The sequence below is a fragment of the Xiphophorus hellerii genome, chromosome 9, assembly GCF_003331165.1.
Source record: "Xiphophorus hellerii strain 12219 chromosome 9, Xiphophorus_hellerii-4.1, whole genome shotgun sequence".
NCBI lineage: Eukaryota > Metazoa > Chordata > Actinopteri > Cyprinodontiformes > Poeciliidae > Xiphophorus > Xiphophorus hellerii.
Window position 1 is genome coordinate 27,680,484 of NC_045680.1, and position 20,656 is coordinate 27,701,139.

A 20,656-nucleotide genomic window follows, 5' to 3' on the forward strand; every position below is an offset into this window, starting at 1 on the left:
TGTATCAACACAAACTATTTCTATGCAGCACCGAAGGTGACCCTGCTGGTTATTTAAAGCAGGGGCTCCCAAACCTTTCCACACCACGGCCCCCACAGAGCACTAACCTCTGGCCAGGGACCCTCTCTGCAAACACACAGTCAATGCTACAAAATATGTTAAAAAAACAAAACAAAACAAAACAAAAAAAACATTTTATTCACTATTCAACAATCTTTACATTCATTTTGCATTAATGCTGTGTTATGTCAATACTTTGTTTATTCCAATCAATCAATTTGATCTATAAAGCACCCTTCATGTTGGAGGCAGCTCAATGGAAACACATAATAAATTGTATTTCTGAACTGGGTTTGAACCATCCAGGGTCACAGTCTGCAGGTGCAAATCCCAGAGTTGTGAAGTAAAGTGAAACTGGTGGGATACTCCCGTTTGCTCCAGTCTTTGTAAGAGGACTGGTGGATATTAAAAGCGATGTACTTTCATCTTTTCTTCACTTCCCTGTACTAGCCAGGAGAGTCATTGCTCATATTCTTTGCTTAATTTCTTAATAAAATAATAATCAAAATGCATTTTGATTTGTTCTTGATTGACTCAGTGATTACATGCTGCCTCAAACTTTTTGATTTCAGATGGCCTGGAGTTCTGTGGCGGAAGATTTTACTACCAGATAGTACACATTTTCATCACAATCTCCTCTTTTGATAAAAAAAAAAAATACAGTATGTCATATTTTATATTAATCACATCAAATATTATTTTATCCCTACAATTCTTATGGTTTTTACAGCAGTGTCCTCCACAACTGGACGGTTCCTTTGGTCTTTTTCTCGCCAGAAACTTTTCCGTGTTTTGCTTTGCAAGCAAAACAGCTTGATGAATTTGACTGGCTCTTCTGTAGTTAACAGTCCCTGCGGCTGGAAGTTGGCCCCTGTCTCTTTAGCAAACAAAATCAAATCGGAGCTTCTGGGGTTTAAAAGTGTAACTCAAAGTAACGTGTTCCTAATGTTGAAGTCAAACTGTTTCTTATTTCACAATGCATGTGTGTGAATGTGTGTGTCATGCTGTGGTACATGTGTTTGGGATGAAGGATGTAAAATTCATATTTTAAGGATTCCTTTACAATTAAGTCACATTATTGCATTTGTTTCTTTCTCCAGTCCCAGTTACATAACAAAGAAAGACACTTTTACTCTACCTGAGTATTAAAATGACCAGATATTTAATTAAAGGTGTTTGAGTGATTAGTGGGACAAACTCAGCAGCCGTACCTTTGCAATGGTTTCGTGGAACTTGAACAATGGGTCGAGTTTTTCTGGCGACTCTGCAGAGAATTGGGCTTCTGACAGGAAACCGGTGGTCTGAAGAGCAAAATGGAATCGTTAGACATGATACAAATAAAGCTTTTACATTTTGTCAATTAGTCTAAACTAATCTCAATCACTTTACAGGTAATTTGACCTCATCAACAAAACTCTTCAATACAAACCTTGGTGTTTAAACATAAATATTCATACTCAACTATGAAATTATTATTTATTATTTTACAGGGTTTTTGTCAGGGTTTTTTTGTGTGTGTGTTTGGTGTTGCTGTGTGAGTAATTCACAGAATATGAACCAAAGATCCTGACAGAAAATTCATAAACAGTCACAATTAAACCAAACTGGGGGCTGAATTCGTCATCGTTACTATGGTAACGGAGCCTTATCCCAACCTAAAACTGCTTTGGTGTGTTGAAAGGAAGCTAAAACGAGTCAGAACATTTTGGCTGTATTCAGACTCACAGGGCCTCACTCTGAGCACACACCTGTGGATTAGCCCCCCTGCACACCCACTCCCAGCTAGCTCAGAGCCATTAGCCTTAGACACGCAGTGCTAAAGAGCAGGCCAAATCAAGCACTCTGTTCTATACTTCACAGGGCCAGCATGAATGGCCAGGGAGAACTGAAGGTTTTAAACAAAAGAGCTTTAGCCAAGATCAAAGACACCTGAGTTTCATTCCCATTAGAGGCCTTTGTGTTGCTAATCTACACCTCACTTCATCTTTCACACAACACTAGCTCGCCATGCCTTCATCTCAGCTCTCACCCCTACTTTTTTCCTTTCTGCTTTTTTCTGGTAAGAATTTAAATTAGAATTGCAAAGAAAAATATCATTTGAGGTTCATATGAACAAGCTGCTAAACCAGTTAGCAGATTGGGTTATGTCACTAATGGGTTATAAATGGCCTGTCAAAGACTAGAAAATGTTAGCTCATTGTGAGAGCTTATAAATAAAACTCACCTATCAGCCCTGCTGATGTTTCTTATGTCATCACATGTATCAACTGAGGTCTGGAAAAATGAAGAGATCACATCATGATCTCCATGTATGAGGTCTACTTCAGTTTCAGATGTATTTGAATAAAAGCAGACCCTATTCTACTTACTGAAGTGGTTGATTAGCTAATAACCTGAACCAAACGTTTTCTTTAAAGAAGGCGAATATTAAAATCACTACCATGGTCATCAACATTACTCTTTCAATGGGACCAGCAGGATTCCAAGACAATGTTGATGGTATCTAAAAATAGGAAGGCAGGAGGAAGTTCATCTTTTTCTGTCACCTTTGTATTGCTTTTATCTACTAACATGCTTCAAACATTTTTATCTAAAAAGGAAGTGTTATGTATTTCCAGGCACATTGTACTGTTCTTTAGCACAATCAAGTCACTATGTTATCTTTAGTTGTTATAAAAAAGCTAAATATATCAAATATTGCAAAGCAATGTTTCACATTGAAATTGGGCCTCTGTCGCTTTAAAAACTCTTGCTCTTTATAAAACTCTGCCTTCAGGAAGTCATCACAACATGGCTCCTCTATTGACACTTTAACAACGTTTTTACCAGCATTTCACTGAGAAGCAGCTTCTATAATGAGCTCAGCAAATGAGCAGTTTCACCAGCTGTTTGCTAATTGCTGCTGGCTAGTCTGAAGGAGTTGAGTGGGGGAGTGGAGGTAAGGTCTGCTCTGTGAGGAGAAAGCTTGAAGTTTGGAGTCTGCAGCTCTGCAGAGGAGCTGCGCCTCGAAGACGGGGCTAGATCCAACCAGTGGTTTTGCACAGGTGAATGGTTGCCATGGAGATTAAACTTGAACTTTTCTTCTTAGATTTTATACATTTTTGACAATTACACATTCAAATGATGTAAAGGAACATGTGGTTTGCAACTTGTTGAGCTTCTTACTGTATCAAAATGTTCTGCAAGTGTTGCATGAAAATACCTTGTTTAGTATTTTCTTCTTTAAAATATTGCAAAGCAATGTTTTAAAATGCAATGGCCAAATGGTGAACATGAACTTCAGCTGATAACCAAGAGCTGCAGAGCTTCCCACTGGTGCTAAACTTAAGCATTTTGTCATGTTTAGATTAAAATCTAGAATAAAAAAAATTTGATCAAACTGGAATAGGATTGAGATTCTCTAAAACACACTTTGACATTCGTGAAAACAGAAAATCTCCTTTTTGCCCAGAAAAAGGTTTTTTTTTTTGTTTGTTTCAGCCAAAATGTCTAAAATCTTGTTTCATCTTTTGAGCTCAAAGGATTTTGTTTTTTAAATCTCATTTCATTGGCTGGATGCATATCTACTCTATCAATCTAATTCTAAGCTTTGCTAATATTTTGGAGATGCTGCATTGATAATAAAGAACTTATAATCAATTCTCAAAGTAAAGGAATTTTCACATTTTCCCGGCAGAACGTTTGCTACCTTCAATAACTCTAAATTGATGCTTTTGTCTACCTGGTTTGTCCCGCAGGCCGTATTTATTTGGTGACTATATTAGACTGGGAGTAAACAGGGTTTGTGAAATTAAAGTGAGCATTTGATTTTTTAAATCAAATTTAATTTTACATAATTTGAAAACTGCCTTTTGTTATGACTAAGGTTGTCTTTATCCAATACTATGATTTCTAAAAAATAAAACAAAGAATAAATTGAATAAAGACCACAACGGTTTTATTGATTAACTGCTTGTAAGGCCTAACAAATTCTCAGATATTCACATCAGTTAAATCATACAATAAAACGGTTGCATGCGTCCAGAAATACAAAAGTTAAGAGCTTAGTTAATATATTGAAGAAATACTTTAAAATCATATATGGCAGAAGAAAACATGGGAAAACAGACAGTTCAGCTGATACTCAGGACAGAAGCAGTAGAGCGAAGGAGAGAGAGATAACGTTAGAAAGAACAAAGGGAAGGAAGAGTAAAAGACAAAAAAGGGATGATTAAAAAATCTTTGAGTGTTCATGAGGTTAATGTAGTGAATCCTTGTAAAATGAACACCCAGACAAACATCCACTTTCATCACAGAACAGGTGCGAAGCGAGGAGAGGCACTGCATCGCTGAGCTTAGTTCCACCTGAGCTGGATTGCCATTGATTTTTTTTTCTCTGCCTCTCGTTTCTTAGTGAGGATCCCATCTGTCCATCTCCCTTCTCCCTGTCTTTCCAGGTGCTGAATGTAATTGGATTTTCTCACTGTAAAACTGTGTGTTTAAAACTCTGCTGGACCAGGAGTTTGGACAGCCAGTCAAGCTTGGAAGCTAAGCTGAAAACAACAGATAGAACGACTTCCCCAACACCTGCCATTTGTAAACAATTCGGAGTCTAAATATAGATATCTGTTTTCGGACTATCATTTTTTCAAGATATCTGTTTGTGGATGCTAAGTAACTAAATAGAAAAAATATTAAAGCTGCCAAAGTGAAAAGTCAAACTGTCCACAGTCAATAAATATTATTGAAGCTCAACATTTTACATTATTTGAAGTCATTTTGTTGGCATTTTTTATCTTGAAAACACAAAAACAGCCCAGGCCATGTACAGATAAGACCCGGGGCCTCATGCATAAAGCCTGCGTGCGCACAAAACATGTGCGGCGCCATATTTTACGCACAAGTCGGCACGTATAAAAATTAACTTTGCGTCAAAGTTTGCGTAAATATACGCACACTCTATCACTGGCGTGAAAATGTGCGGCAGCAACGCAAAGTTTTTCTGTGAACAATATCAAACTACAAAGCGTCAAAACTCACCTAAATACAGGTGAGTTTTGAGGTTTGACTACATTCAGTGTTATTTAGACCAAGAAGCATCAAACCCGATGTTTTTCATGATTTTAATATATTATTGTTTAAACGTAAACGATGAAACTGAACCGCATTTATCCTCAGACAATAAGCTAACACAAAGTAAAGAAAATAAAAATAAAAATATGTAAAAATCTCCCTTGAATGTAAATAGTACTTTTTCTCAGTTTTTGTCTCATAAAGATGTAACGCATTGGTCCGTGCACCGAAGCGCAGGAAATGCATCTATAGGGTAATTTCATTCTCACTAAAAGAAGAAAACAGGATTGGATCAGCAGATTAACTCAAACCTGCTGATTAAAAATAATCAACAGGTTTGATTATTTTTAAGGTGATCAAGGTGTGTATATAAAGGTGAGCCGCGTAATTGTGGAGCGCTTTGGCTCTGATGGAGAACATCGCCAATGGAAGGATTCAGAAGGAGCGATTGATCAGAGATCATATTGATCTGCTTTGAAATGTTGATGATGGTTTATGAGCGTTTAGATTGCTCAGACTGATCATCCTGGAGCTCTGAGCAAAAGAGTCGTGCGGTACCGGTACCGGTCCAGCTGCAGTCACCCTTCAGTCGAGCCGCCCGCTTTGTGAATGCGCCTTATGGACATAAAGCATCTTTATTCTGTAAATGTACAACTCATACACAGGATTCTACTATTTAGAATAAACGTCCACATTCCCCACTCAAAGGACTCTCTGACTCGCTGTCTGTCTTTAAATCCCGGCTGAACGCGCTACTGTTCAAACAGGCATTTGCTTTTGGAGCTCTTTATTTTTTAATTTGGATTTTTTTTTTTTCTTTAAAATGTATTTTTCTTTTTTTGAGGTGACATTATGTGTCCTCAAAGCACCTTTTAAATAAAAATATATAATTATTATTATTATAAATACTTATACTGCTTCGAACAAGGACGTTGCCATGGTTATTGCTTCACGTGGTGGCAGACTTCCGGGTATTTATACTAATTTACATATGTATTTATGGGTGGGGACAGGGCGGACCAGCAGCTGCGCTCTATTTCCCGCAAATTAGGATTCATAAAGGAAAGGTGCGCGGCCACGTGCGTGCGCACAGCTTTATACATCCAATTTTTTTTTGTGCGCCGCACTTTTCTAAATTTTTCCGTATGTCAAGTTTTAGTGTGAAAACTGCACACTCTTTTATGCATGAGGCCCCAGATGTTTACATGCACTGTAAACCTTCAGTTTCTCACTGTCTGACATTAATGAGAATGCTTTACTGTTTTAGGTCAATTAGAATTACCACAGTTTCCTATTTTCTAAATGTCACAAGAAAAGGCCATTTTAAATTACTTTCTTCAGTTAGAAACTTCAACACGCTATCACTTTGCTTCTAAGTTACAATGAAAATTCCAGATAATGTCATGGTTGTGTAAGCTTCTGATAGGTTAACTCTCAGAATGCAACAGGAGGTAAATCCTGTGAAGGATGTTTAGGACAGCAGCTCAAACACTCTGCTGTGTTTAGGTTTGAAATGGGCATATTAACGTCAGATCAGGCAAAAGTTCTCATGAAGATTCTGGCTGAAGCTGGTAAAAGAAGAGCGTTGTCCTCAACAAAATAACTGTTGTACCAACACTTGCTAAAAGGCCACTGAGAGCAGAAGAAGCCATTTTTTTCAACAGCAAAACAAAGTCAGCATAAACATCGCACCCAGATTACAGGTTGAAAATGCAAAGAATCGTTTTTGGAGGCAGTTCCTGCAATCTGATGAAACATCATGTTGAGTATTTTGTTGAAGGAGCAGCTTGTCAAGACTGGCTTGTTTTGATTATATGATCCTATCTCCATTATTATTATGTTCCTTATTTCTATTAGATCAGCCTTGATACTATTTTTACTTTACTTCAGTTCTGAGTGATTCTAGTGTATTATGTTTATTCCTAGTGCATAGTTTTGTTTCTCTTTGATTCATTTTCATGTCTCCTCTGGTATGTACTCTCCCTCAGTCAGTCAGGCTGGTCCATTGTTCCAGCATTCACACTCCCAGTTTTTATTCACGTCTCTCATTCCTCTTCACTGGTTCCTCCTGTTGAATCCTGTTCATTTCCCCATTCCTTCCCAGTGCAGCCCTGCTTCCTTTTCAATCTGGATTCCTGTTTTTGTTCGGCTCTGGCTCCCTGTGATTCTGTAAGTTTCATTTATTCAACGCCTCTGCCTTTCTGCATTTGGGTCCTAAATCAACACCACTCACAAGATGACAAGATAGGTGCACTTCATGATATATGTGACATAATTACACTTTTTTTCCTTTTAAATAGCTACAATTCTATCAGACTAGATGAAGAGTCACTATGCTCAAATTCTCAGTTGGATTTATGTCTTTACTTTGGTTAGGCCCTTCTAGGACATGGAAACTTAAGTCTTTTGTAGTTTTTAACTAATTTTTAAATACAGATTTGTTCAGTATATTGCTGCATCTTTCTTCCTGTCAACTCTAACCAGCCATTCTAAGCTTGTGGACCCCTGCAGCTGTCCTCACTCTGTATTATATCACACTCATTCTGCAATCTCTTATTATCCCATACAGTTCATAATTGCTAAAAGTTGGTGAGGTAAATCAGGAACATAATATCGGTGAAGTCACTTAACTGTGATGGGGGCCATCACATTGACTGTGAGGCATGAAGATGACATGTAGATCATGGAAGGAAAGGATGATCTAAAATGTTATAAACACCCACTAACATAAACTGAAGTCTCTGTCATGTGACAAAATGTGAAAAAAATTGGAGGTGTCTAGCTAACTTTTAAAAAATGTCTCTTAGCTTACGCCAAAGGATGTCAGCTGTAGTCCAAACCCCCTAACAGCATTCCCTCATTCTCATTAATATTTTGTGTTTAATGTTTAACATTTCAAGGCCTTGGTTTGCTTTAACCATCAGCTCAACGCCATCCCTGCCCCAACACCAACAGAACCACTAAAAGTTCGAAAGCTTTCACGTTGGAGAGGTCCCATTACCAGACTGCCCTCTTAAACATTTGGTAGGTTCATAAATATTGATGGGGTGTGCTCCTGAACCATTATACTTTATTAAGAGGAGGAGAAATGTGTGTAAATTTGCTAGAAGAACGTATTAAAATAAATGAGTTATAATAAAAACTTTGTGGTTCTTTTCATTCTATTAAATGTCCTCCAGCAAATTAAAAATGATCTGACTGAAGCCATGTGCTGAGACAATATCGTGCCCTGGCTTTCCAAATATTTGAGGAGTTCTCTCTTGTTCACCTTCACCCATTGCAGCGTCTGCTTCTTGAGTTTTATGCTTCAGGACATCACCAAGGTTGGACAATTAGGGAAAGCCAGGAGTCTGAGGTAAAAATCTGATTATACCACCTTTCCATAAAACCAAGGTTTTCACTTATCACAAAATAGTAAGAATTACTTTGTAAGTAACAGGCTAGAAAATGATTTGAACTTTTAAAAACACATAAAACTTTTATATTTCACTACTTCTTAAACAAAATGTGTGTACAACAGGTTCAGGTAATTAAGTGCAAAATCTGAATGTTATTATTAAATCAAGGTGAAAATCTGAGTTGTCCATCATCTGACTTGGGTCAAAAAGCCTTTTGAGAACATCAAAGACACCAGCTACATTTCTACTCAATTATGTGAATTTTAAGTAAAATTAAAATGTAAAACAGAAAATGCAGATTAGCTGTTTTTCCTTCTTCAACCAGGCTGTGCAGAGTTTTATTGAATCAAATATTGATGGTAATAGTAAACAGGAAGTAGAGCTAAATACAAAGAACAGTTAAGGTGCATTCTTTGTTGGTAAAAAATAATAATACAAAAAGCCATGTTTCAAATTAAATATCAAACAAAATCATTCTCTGGATTCATTTTACAGTTCTGTCTCACAAAATTTCAACTGTATTTGTTGGAATTCTGGCCTGTGTGTGAGATCTGTTTTCAGAGAAGCTCTTTGCTGGGAGCTCTTATGGCAACTATGCATCCAGTTTATAAACACAGCACCAATGCACAACACATCATCTTAAGGGACTTTACTAGCAAAAGTTAATTCAATCCAGTCATATATAAATTCAAATTAGCAATCTATCAATGCAGTCAAGCTCAGCCTTTTATTCAAATTAGTTAAACAATGTTTGACTATGAAGTAAAAAAATTATACATGGTTTCCATTTTGCTTTTACCAATTAACATCTGAAAAGTGTCAGCCCTATTGATCGGATATTCCTAAGTGATCAACTGCCTTTAAAAGACACCACAAATAAATTAATCTCTGATATATTCTTTCATTATTGTGGCAAATAGAAATAATTTTGATAATTCTAACTGACTTGAAATAAGGGAAGTTTGGTCTGATTTAGCCTTACTCGGTGAGAGAGAAAGGTGTATGTGAGTTTTTATTGAGCGTATGTAAACTTCTGGACTCAACTCTAACTCGGCTGCAGGGATTTGAACATTTTCAGCCACACAAGGATCAAACCAACAGAAACCTATCAAAATTTAACAATCTGTGTGAGGTTAGACATTTCAGTAGTAAGTGAGACAATAAAACACAGCTCTGTACTAAATCTCCGGAGAGGCAAAACACAAACTTTACTGGAGGATATTTCTGGGCCCTGTGCTCCGATATTTAGAAATATATAGTCATGTGGCACCTCATTAGAAACCTGGGAAAATTATTAGCATTTCAACTGCAAACATCAACCTCCACTGGATTGTTTTAATGAATGAGTGAAAACATTGAGAAGTTACTTCTATATTCAACCTGAGTGTTAAAGCGTGGTTGAAGTAACATTACTGTGACTAAATCAGTAGCAGTATGTGCATCAAACCATCTATGCTTGCGTAACACAACTCTTCCCGTGACCTTTACCATTCAGTGCCTGTCTCTCATAGATATTGTGGAAATTAAGACCAACACTCAGCGCAATCTGAGGTTTTGCTTTATCAAGGCTCTCTTCAAATGACAGGGTGATAATAGCTTAGAATGGAGCTTTACAGTAATCACAGAGGCAATCACTGTATCCATCATTACGGTGATTGCAAGGTAAAGTTTAAAAATACCGCGAACATTACAATTAGTCGTCCTCAATGGGTACTTGCACATTCTTGATTGGCTGACATTGACATTTAAATGCTGCATTAGCAACAGTTGAGGAAGGCTTCAAATTTCGGGTGATGAGCTGTGTTTCTGGAAAGGTCTGTATGGGTCCATTCAGCTGATATGGAAGAAACTGTGATGAATCAAAAGTAGGAAAATGAGGCATTTATGATGGAAGACAGCCTAATTTATCAGTGGACATATTTAGATTAGAACAGAGTCTGCTGCCACCAAGAGGAGGAACTCACTGCACTTTCTGGTGGGTTTGTTTCAGCCTTTCAGTTTGCTGAATAGGGTTGTCTATGAATTTACTTAAACAAAGCAGACATGTCTGTCTTCTCAGACACAGTCATGGTTTTTAATATGGACAAGAAGTTAGTTGCCCAGGGTGGCATTAGAATGGGTTGCCTGGTTCCTTACACAACCAGCAACTTTTAATAAAATATCCTATTATTAAGTTTCTACCATTAGTTACTCACTAAATAAATAACTAACAGTTAGGTACTGAGATAATGTAGATATTGAATTAACGCTCACTATTTAAGGGGATCTTAAACTACATGAAGTTGAAGAGAGTCAGTGGGGAGAAAATATTTGGGTTTCCTCCCAGGTCTTGTTAACTCTACTTCTGCTTATCTGAATTCAGTGGTAAACAGGTGGACAAATGTAAGGAGAAAGGGACAAAAAAAAAAAAAGATTTAATATATATAGGTAAACTCCTATGATTTTACACCCTGTCATACTGTTGTCATTGTCATGTACAAGACGACCCAATCGATTCCTCAAACAATATACACTGCCAACTTTATTTAGCTGAACCCCTGCAGCTAAGTCTGTCCGGTTGTTGTTATTAATCACTGAGTATCTATGAAACATAAGAGAATGCTTCTATCCCCTGCACTGCAATCCTGTTCCTGGCACACTTAATCTTTCTGGCAGTTATTTGATTATACCTTGGGGCACAAAAAAGTAAGAGAGAAACAGAGAGAGTATAAAAAAAGGTGAATTAAAATCTGACAGTGGGGAGAAAACGATGGAGAAAGAGGAGATGAAGAGTTGGGAACGCTCAGATAAAGAACGACAGTAACATTGCGTGGATCAATAGGGTTTGGGTTCCAAACATTTTGTTTCCTTCCTCTCATCTTCCAGTCTTGGTCTCTTTAATACACATTTTATTTTCTCATTCTGTCTGTCTCCGGTTTCAAATGTTTACATCGGGGTGGTCCTCAGTGACAAACTGAAGCAGTTTGTTCTGCTGTTACAGAATCCCAGTGGCCAAAGCAAGCTAGGAGAAATCAGAGCTGGGTCCCATTACCATTTTAATTAAGGCCATTGTACAAATGACAGCGGTGTCATTAGTGAGCCAGAGTATTTGGACTTGAGTGGGTGGGAAACAGAAGACCTCACAGTTGGTCGTTATGTACCACTCTATGAGCTCCACTCTAATATTCACCACAGGACATCCACAAGCTCATGCAATATTCACATGAAGTCCATTCACCATTACACATACCACATGGTCCTGAATGCTCAAGAACAAAATTTATATAGATGCACAAGACAACATTCGTATAAGACAACATTCGTATAATACTCTCATGGAATGGATCACCATTAGAGGCCAAGGTAACAGAGCCATAGTGCTGTTGATTTAACAGTTAGTTCAGCATTAAATCATTGGGTATAAAGTGATACAATGATATGTAGACTAGAGCAATTTTTTTTCAACTCCTGTTTATCTTTTACAACATTTCTAAAATGCATGTTTCTCTGAAGAGGACCTCAAGACCCTTCTTTTAAAAAAATACTTTCTCAAGAGTTTCTTCCACTCTCTTATCAAAAATTCTTTGGTTCAGCGTTCTTACAAGAAGGACAAAGATCTCCTTAGCAAAAAACCTTTTGGACTGAAGTGGAACAAAAAATGACACCAGAATAAACCACAAGCACATATCAGAGAACACAACTTCAAATCTATTTATCTTTCCTTCGGCACACATTTATATCTGTATATTGTCCATCCTGGTATCTTGGTTGCAGCTGAATGTGTAAGTGTGGGTAGACGTATGTCTCTGTACATTCCTTTTAAATGAGTCTCAGCCCTTACAGGATCCACCAGCGTATCGAATTAGATGCATGTTGGCCTGTCAGGATGTGTTAGGGCTGCGTGACAAGCCAGCACACACAGACTGCGCTGGCACTCAGACGTTTTGCATACACTCAGTCATGTATGCTTTAATTACACTGTCTGCTAACTGGTGGTGGAGCGCAGCAGCTGAAGGACACTGACAATAACCAACTCCCTCACCCTACATAATAAGACATACACCTAAACAATGTAAAATATGTGGAAAAAATGAACTGCAAACAATTTCTGGGCCCTAGAATTCCATTAAACATTCATGAAGACATATATCAATACTTAAAGCAGACACCGATGTGAAAAGAGTCAATGACATGTTCCCAGAACCTGACTGAAGAGTAGAGGGGACCGGACATTTGCTGTTACTGGTCTTAGTCTGTGGAATAACTTACCCTTTAAACATTAGATCTGCACAGTCTGGAACACTTCAAATCATTCTTTGGCATTTACATAAGACATTGTCATTTACCTGCCCTGTCTGTTTAATTTATTTAGATTTATTTTTATGTGTTTTTATAAATACTGTATGTTGGTGCAGTTATTATTTGTTTTTAAATAAAATTGACATTGACTAGATGCAATTTTCTGAGCTTTCTTAGACAGATACATTTCTCCAAATTGGCATTATGAAATGATTTGCATTATACAGCATTATAACCACAGTTAAACCAGACGGTCTGTAACTCAATCTGTCTACTGGATTGTACTGGAATGACTGGGACTACTTGATATGAACTGGAGCTTCTAAAGGGACTAGAGATGGCACTTGTTGTGCTTTGGCACCTGAGCTGAAGCAAATGTAAAGGGACAAATAATCTGCAGCTATCGATGCCATCAGGGGCAACATTAAAAAATATCTCAACTCTCAACTTTGCCCAGTTAACAACATTTCACATGGATCTGTGACTGTATCATTTCCATCAGTTTTAAAATTTTTTTTTGTTTATTTTCTCTGAACACTAAATAGTGTCAGATGCCTTGGAATCTGGGATCACTGTTCTTTATCCATCTAACCACATTGGAGTATGTAAGTCCAGAATGCATAGATGAATTTAGGAAAATGTTATTTCGAGTCATTTATATTTAGCAAAACAGCCATAAAAAGAGTTAACTGAAGGGAAGTTACGCCTTTCCTCATCATTTAATTGTAGTGTCCTTGTTATGGTATAATATTTTCTTTAATCTTTATTTTGCATCTCAACTTAGTTACTGACCCTGCCCCAGGTGGAGGAGTTCAAGTATCTCGGGATCTTGTTCACGAATGAGGGAAGAAGGGAGCGGGAGATCGACAGGCGGATTGGCGCAGCGTCTGCTGTCAAGCGGGCGCTGTACCGGTCCGTCATGGTGAAGAGAGAGCTGAGCCAAAAAGCGAAGCTCTCGATTTACCGGTCGATCTACGTTCCCACCCTCATCTATGGTCATGAGCTTTGGGTCATGACCGAAAGAACAAGATCGTGGATACAAGCCGCCGAAATGGGTTTTCTCCGTAGGGTGGCTGGGCTCTCCCTTAGAGATAGGGTGAGAAGCTCAGTCATCCGGGAGGGACTCAGAGTAGAGCCCGCTGCTCCTTCACATCGAGAGGAGCCAGTTGAGGTGGCTCGGGCATCTGGTCGGGATGCCTCCTGGACGCCTCCCTGGTGAGGTGTTCCGGGCACGTCCCACCGGGAGGAACTTAGTTACTAAGCTTCCCCCAATAAGTCTGTAGTAGAAAGATCAGAGAAACGGATAAGGCAGGTGATTCAAAGCTGCCAAATGAGAATTTCCACTGTTAACCTGTGTTTCCATTTATGTTTTAGCTCAACTGATAAGCAAACTTAATGGAACGTGCATCAATATTTCCTAAATTCCAGATCTATCTACTTATCGCCTTATAATCTCTGGACTGAAGTAGCTTCAATAATGCCAGAAAATGATAAATCTCTAGGCTAAAGAGAGAAATATGAAGCAAGGAAGCAGATGTTACCAGAAAGACCCTGCTGCAATTGTTATTTTTGTAGATATTGGTGCTAGCGCTAGCTAGCCTGTCATCCTGTAAACACCTCCCAGGGGGCGATATTGTGATATTCTGAAATGATTTCCCTAGTTCAATAAAACAAAGGCTCAGTAAGTATATGATATAGAATTAAACTGGTTCAGTGGGAAGATTAGTCTTTTCGCGATCTGTGCCGTTGGTAGAGGTCCTTAACCCCAACCTGCCTCCAGATCTGCTTATCGCTGTAAGAATGTGGGAACGTTTGTGAATGTGATTGGGAAACCGTGGCTCTAGTGTGACCAGAAGAACACACTATAAATTTAGTCCATTTACAATACATCAAGAAATAATTTATCTTCCATCCCCACATTCCAGAGTGTGTGGGAGTGTGATCTGAAACAAATTGGTGCTCTGCCGGTAACACTACCAAATCCTGTAATCCAGCCCATTGAACTGAACAGCTGTTTAAGGTATGTTTTTTTGTACAATTATGTGTGAAAGAGGTAAAGTTCTCCTCAAGAAATTAGTAAAAAAGAAAAAAAAAAAAACAGGAAGAGGAAGAGAACAGCACATGTGAGGGGTGTAGATTAACCATAGAAAGAGGATACATACAGGCCTAGTCCACATGCAGCCGGATCTTTTTCAGAACAATTTTCCATAAAATAATCTTGTCCAAGAAAACTGTTCAGCCACACAAACCCCAAATCCACCAAATGAGTGTTGTTTTAAACATGTCAAACCCATAGGGGGCAGTGCAGGGCAAAGCCATAACCTAGCAGCCATCACAATCTTTCAAAACAACCACGACTTCCTGCTAGGAATTAAACATGGTGGCAATGTGACGGCTCTGACGTCACAGTGCAGACTGTCATGTTTACCTCCAAATCTCGGGTTCCAATATTCACATGCAAATGCAAAAATGGAGAATTCACAAATCTTTAATTTGGCTAGAGTGTTCAATGATAATAAACAATGTTTCAGTGCTGTATTTTAGTGCTATTAAATGGAAGTTAGCTGTGGATGAAAGGCCAAAACATATAAAAATGTGTTTAGTTTATCAGATAGCCAGCTACATGTGAATAAAACCACAGATAGAGAAAGCAGCCAGTAGTGATGATGACTAATGACTGAGCAGTCAACTGAAAAATAATCCTATAAAAGAGTTTATACTTTTTAAAAAACAGATTAAGATTTATTTGCTCTCACACCAAGAAAGTGTCAGCTGAAGCACAATCAGAAACAAAGTAGGGTAATATATTTGAATTCTGTCAGATAGTTCTCTGAAAAGCTCAGTAAAACCTCTCTGCATTGATTTATGTAAGCCTGTTGAACTCTTGAGAAACTACCCTTAGCTGAAGTCTAGTGGATTTGTTCTGTCTCAACAGGCCACTCTGATCTAGGTAGTGCTAGCTAATGGTGGCTAACTGGTGGCACATGCCATTTTTAATCTCTACATTACATCCTTAGTAACTAAGCTGTATAGAAAGGCTTAAGAAGTGTTAAAAAATTATTAAGTACCAAACAAAAGGCCAAACAGCCAAAGGAAGGAGAGATGAACTTACAGAAACACAGAAAATGAGCTGTAAGGTAGAAACAGACGTTTGGAGAAACAATGGAACTTCTTTTCATTCTGCCAGACATTAAAGAGGAATGATATTAAATTACAAGTGTGAACTGTCCTTTATTTGTTTTTCTTTGCAATGCCTCAGATTTGGAACCATTTTGTGTATATGAACTGCTGTCTGACACTGGAGGAGCTTTGAAGGGTCTTACAATGGGCTTTTGACAGCATTAGAGGTGTTAGACTGAGCCCATTATGGAAGTTGCCAGCTTTTCACTTGATCCTCCTCTGAGTCGTCCTTCTGGGAAGTTCTATAAAATTAAACATGGCTCCCTAAAATCCTTTTCCAGTAAGCAACCCGGCTCGTCATCTTCACCAACGGATAAGTTATGTGACCATGGCCACGTTCCAGAACGTTGACACCAGATGTAAAACCTGTCCTTAACAGTCCACTAGCCTGATCTGTAGTTTTATTATTTACTTTATTTACTTTGAGCTTCTTTTTTACCATTTGCATCAAAAGACTGTTTTTAAAATGTACTTTTTCTCTTCCCCTCTCTTTAGATGGACTGTCTAAATTCCTTTATATACTTATCTTTGCACAAAGGTAAGTATAGGTAATCATATTCCTATGATTTTCATCTAACAAGGTCTTAAACTTAAAGTTCAGAGTTCAGCAATAACACATCAGGAGCTTTAAACAGATGAGAAGAAAGAGTTAGCATCACATGCTATTCCTACACACTGAGATCTGGACTAATCTGACTGGATTAAACTCTGATCAGAGTGCACACTCTGCATGTTTGCATAACTTAAGGTAAGTAGTTTGTTTTTTTGTTTTTTTTTTCAATTTAAGTTTACAAATTCTATGTAGACATATTCCTTACCACCTACAAAGTGTCTGATTATATGGCTGATGAATACAATCTCAGTAACTCAACAGCCAAACATCCATTAAAGCAGCAGGAGAAGAACAAGCGATCTGCCAAACTTCTGAGTTTACAAGAAAAAGGGCAGAGATTGTACACAAGGTGAATTTGGTCTTCGGTTCCACTAATGTAATAAATCATTTTACAACCCATTACATTTCTAACTTCGGATAAGGCTTTTTATCTGCAAGTGAACCAGGGCAATGATCATTCTTTGAGACACTCTAGAGACCACCAAGAGACTTCGATTGAAGAACTGTTTAAACAGGCTCTAGTCAGACATCAACAGCAGAACTCCAAAAGGTTGTCTTAATTTCAGCTCCTGAACAGAATAACCTCATCAATAGAAACATTCCAATACCTTAAATTAAAACTAATAGAAGAGATAGTGTTTCTTTTTCATTAAGAGATTTCATTTTTCAAAAACAACCTGCTTAGTTATTGAAAGGCTTTTGGTGTTTTTTGGACAGTCATTTTTTGCAGCATTTTTAATAAAATGCTTCACATCCAGTAAACGCGGCTGACCTTCCTCCCCTATAATATGAACTGAAGCAAACAGATCATCCAACAGTTTATCAGTTTTGCTGAGTCAGCCACTGCAAATTGTGCTTTATAATCTGTTCATGAGAAAATGTAGATGACTTCCCAATAAACTCTGATCATAGTGTTTCTTTGAAATGAATATTTAAAAATCACCATAGGAGGATAAATACTAGCGCGCTCATAAGTAAGTAAACAGGAAGTGGAATATTAAATACACTCAGGGATTCAGATTCTACTTTGGTGGTTGACTCATAGTGAGTGCTGCAGGGGAGAAAGCAAAAGGGGCAGAACCAGGCAGCACCATCCAAGTGGTTCTGATGTGTCCCTGTGTGGGTAGAACAAGTGCTAAAAGTCCCCTAACATCACCAGTTCTGCTTAGTTTTATTTATCTAGCAAGGGATTATAAATATCAGGGTACTTGAGAAGACAAACAGGTTAAATTCATATCCAGATTTCATTTAAAATCAATCCTGAACATTACAGTACAAACAAGTTTTACACTCAGATGTAAGCACATTCAAATTTAAGTACTTCTATTAAGAATTTCTTCCTTTATGATTATAGTACAATAAAATCCAGTTCTGGCAGTTATATGTTGATATAGACACGTTGTATGTTATTGCTTACATCTGGAATTTTCATGCATACATTGAACACCAGAGGGCAAAAAGACGACTTGCCAACCATAGTCACGCTTTGGCAGTAGAACAATTTGTTCCTCCAATAAAACCTGGAGATGTATTTCTTATTAATTTAGTGCAATGAGCCACAGCAAATGGAATATAACGCAGAAAATTGTTAAAGAACAACTCAAAACTACTTGTATTCTTTTTTATGGCTCTCAGTGTCTGCTATGCTAAACACGGACTCGTTGCCATAGCAGCTGACTGACAACAGCTCCACTAGTGTATCAGGATTCAATAAAAAATACGTAAAATATTTCAAACACAAAGAACAGAATAGAATCATTGGCTTTGGAGCCATTCTTACTTATGAATAGCATGTAGTTACAGTGGACTTACCATGCATAATTTAGAGTGTGGTCTGCTCTAGTGTGGTGTATTGACCACGTTTCACTCACTCTTCTGCGATGTTTCCTTCTCCAATATACTTTTCTAGTATTTTTCAGTTTCTCTTCTTGGTGGGTTGGCTCATGTGTAATTACCCTGACATTAAGAGTACTCTTCATCTAGACTGGTGGAGACGTTGACCTATTTATTCCTTTGACTTCTGTCTCTTATTGGCAGTCTTGGCATCTGTTTGTATTTCTAAGGTATTCTCTTTCTGAATTCGCCCTTTTGGAGTTCATAAAGGGTGAATCACAGATTTATAAATATAAATATCTGTGTTTATGTGTGTGCCTTTGGTTTATGTCTTCCAAATAAACCAAAAGTATTTCAAAAGTAGGTGAATTGACCTCAGATAAGATGTGGAGTCAAGATGGGAAGTGTTTCTATGTATTTGTGTGTAGTTTATGCGAGTCCTCCTTGGTGTTCCCACCGTTAGTAGCTGTTAATAGTTGTTTTTGGCCTGACAGCAGAAGAGCTGGATGCAGCTGTAATATACTTCCATCGTTTCTCATCAGCTTCGGACTTCCAGAATGACTGGTAGCACAGTGAGATATTCACTGCCACTAAACAAGACTCAATTTAGTGTGTTTTTACAGTCAAGACATGCTGCATGAGGAATGCCAAATGCCACTGTAAAATTGATGTAATAAAATGGTATATCAGCTAGAAGAAAAAAAAACAACAACAACACACAAGATCAAGCCTCAATGGGTTCCAGTAGTACCTGTTAGATAAAACTGCTGTGACATTTGTGTGTCCTTTCAAAAAAACGCACTAAATCACATGTTTACTGGTGCGTGTATAATGTTAGCTGCATCGCTCTTCCTGCACTGGGACTTCTGAATAAAAAATATGTCAGAGCAGTTCATTCATAATGTAGACTGCAACATATCTCTGCAAAAGGAACTTCTTAGAGATACGCAGTTTTATAGTTGATAGATCAAACTAGATGAAGTGTTAATTATTAAGGAAAATTACGACCGCATTCTGAACCTCACTCACACAACAGTACAAAATCAAAGTGAATATGTGCTCTAGAAAAAAAATTAAACATATTATAATAAAAGGCTTATAGCAATCCTTTAACCCTTCACACAGATATTTTCAACTAGAAAATGGACTGAGCTTCATCATCACCATCATTTGTATTTTGTTCAACATCGTTGTGATCAATATGAAAAAACACATGCAAGACCCAAAACTACTTCTGGAAAAACAAATAAAGCTGCTAAGTGAACTGACCTGCACGCATAAGCAGCAGGTAAAAAAGAGGCACGTGTTTTATTCAGGAGTGGAAGTTTTAAACCAGGACAGTGAAAGGGCATCTGGCTGGAGCATTCCACCAATTAACCATTAGTACATGTGCCTTATTAGTTGAATTAAATAAACTTTTGTTCTGAAAGTTCTTTTTGGGAGGGTGGGGGGTTCTTTAATTGTTTAAAAGTTGGGTTGGAAGGAATTTGCACATCTTATCCTTCATTTTTATCCTTCTTCAATGTTGAACTCTTTTGGGAATTTGGGAATAATTATTAGTAAAACCTGCCAAAGGGTTTCCTATTCAGCCTTAACAGAGACAAGAGTCTGTCCCTAGAGTAAAGTACATGTTTGTGTAGAAAACATCTAAAGCAAAATGAAGTGATGATATAATGCGTTTGTGAATTAACTTGCATAGATTTTTAATCTTTTGTTGTACATTGGTACATTTTTGCCTCACGACCTTGTTTCTATGACTGCAGTTCAACAGCTGAATGAGCAGCTTGTTACATTGTTTTACCAGGTCAATATGCACTCCTTATCCTGGGTTCTCATAACAAACACATGGCTTGTTAGAAACTCCCAGAGATCATTGTGACAAACAAACAGGCCCTTCAAATCTCCTGGAAGAAAAATATAACTGTGAATAACCCCACATTAAGCTCCTTATTTTATATCCCCTTTTTAGCACTTATTGGTTTTATTTTGTTTAATTTTGTATGATATATGGCTGACGTCCAGTTTTTGATTTGATGCCTTTATTTTGATAGGACAACTTCGTAACAACAAGCTTAACAGAAGACAAGTTGCAAAAACGTCATTATCTTGTTATTAGCGAACCCCTTTATAGAGGCGCAAGGTATGTTTATTTTGTAAATAAGTATATTTCTATTATTGATTGGTTGAAATTGTGGATTTGTTTTATTGTAAATGAATACTGGTGTAGTTTTTGAATAAGAGT

General features: G+C 37.7%; 1 protein-coding gene across 3 annotated transcripts in view; it reads right to left on the minus strand.

The window, feature by feature from the left end:
- naaladl2 (N-acetylated alpha-linked acidic dipeptidase like 2) overlaps positions 1-20,656 on the minus strand; it is a 421,085-nt gene that overhangs the window by 73,790 nt on the left and 326,639 nt on the right. For all 3 annotated transcript variants that reach the window (XR_004340546.1, XM_032572669.1, XM_032572668.1), the window contains one exon: positions 1,272-1,361. Coding sequence is in view for 2 of the 3 variants with exons in the window: in XM_032572669.1 (XP_032428560.1) it covers positions 1,272-1,361 (90 nt within the window). In the remaining variant the exon portion in view is untranslated. The remainder of the gene's footprint in view (positions 1-1,271; positions 1,362-20,656) is intronic.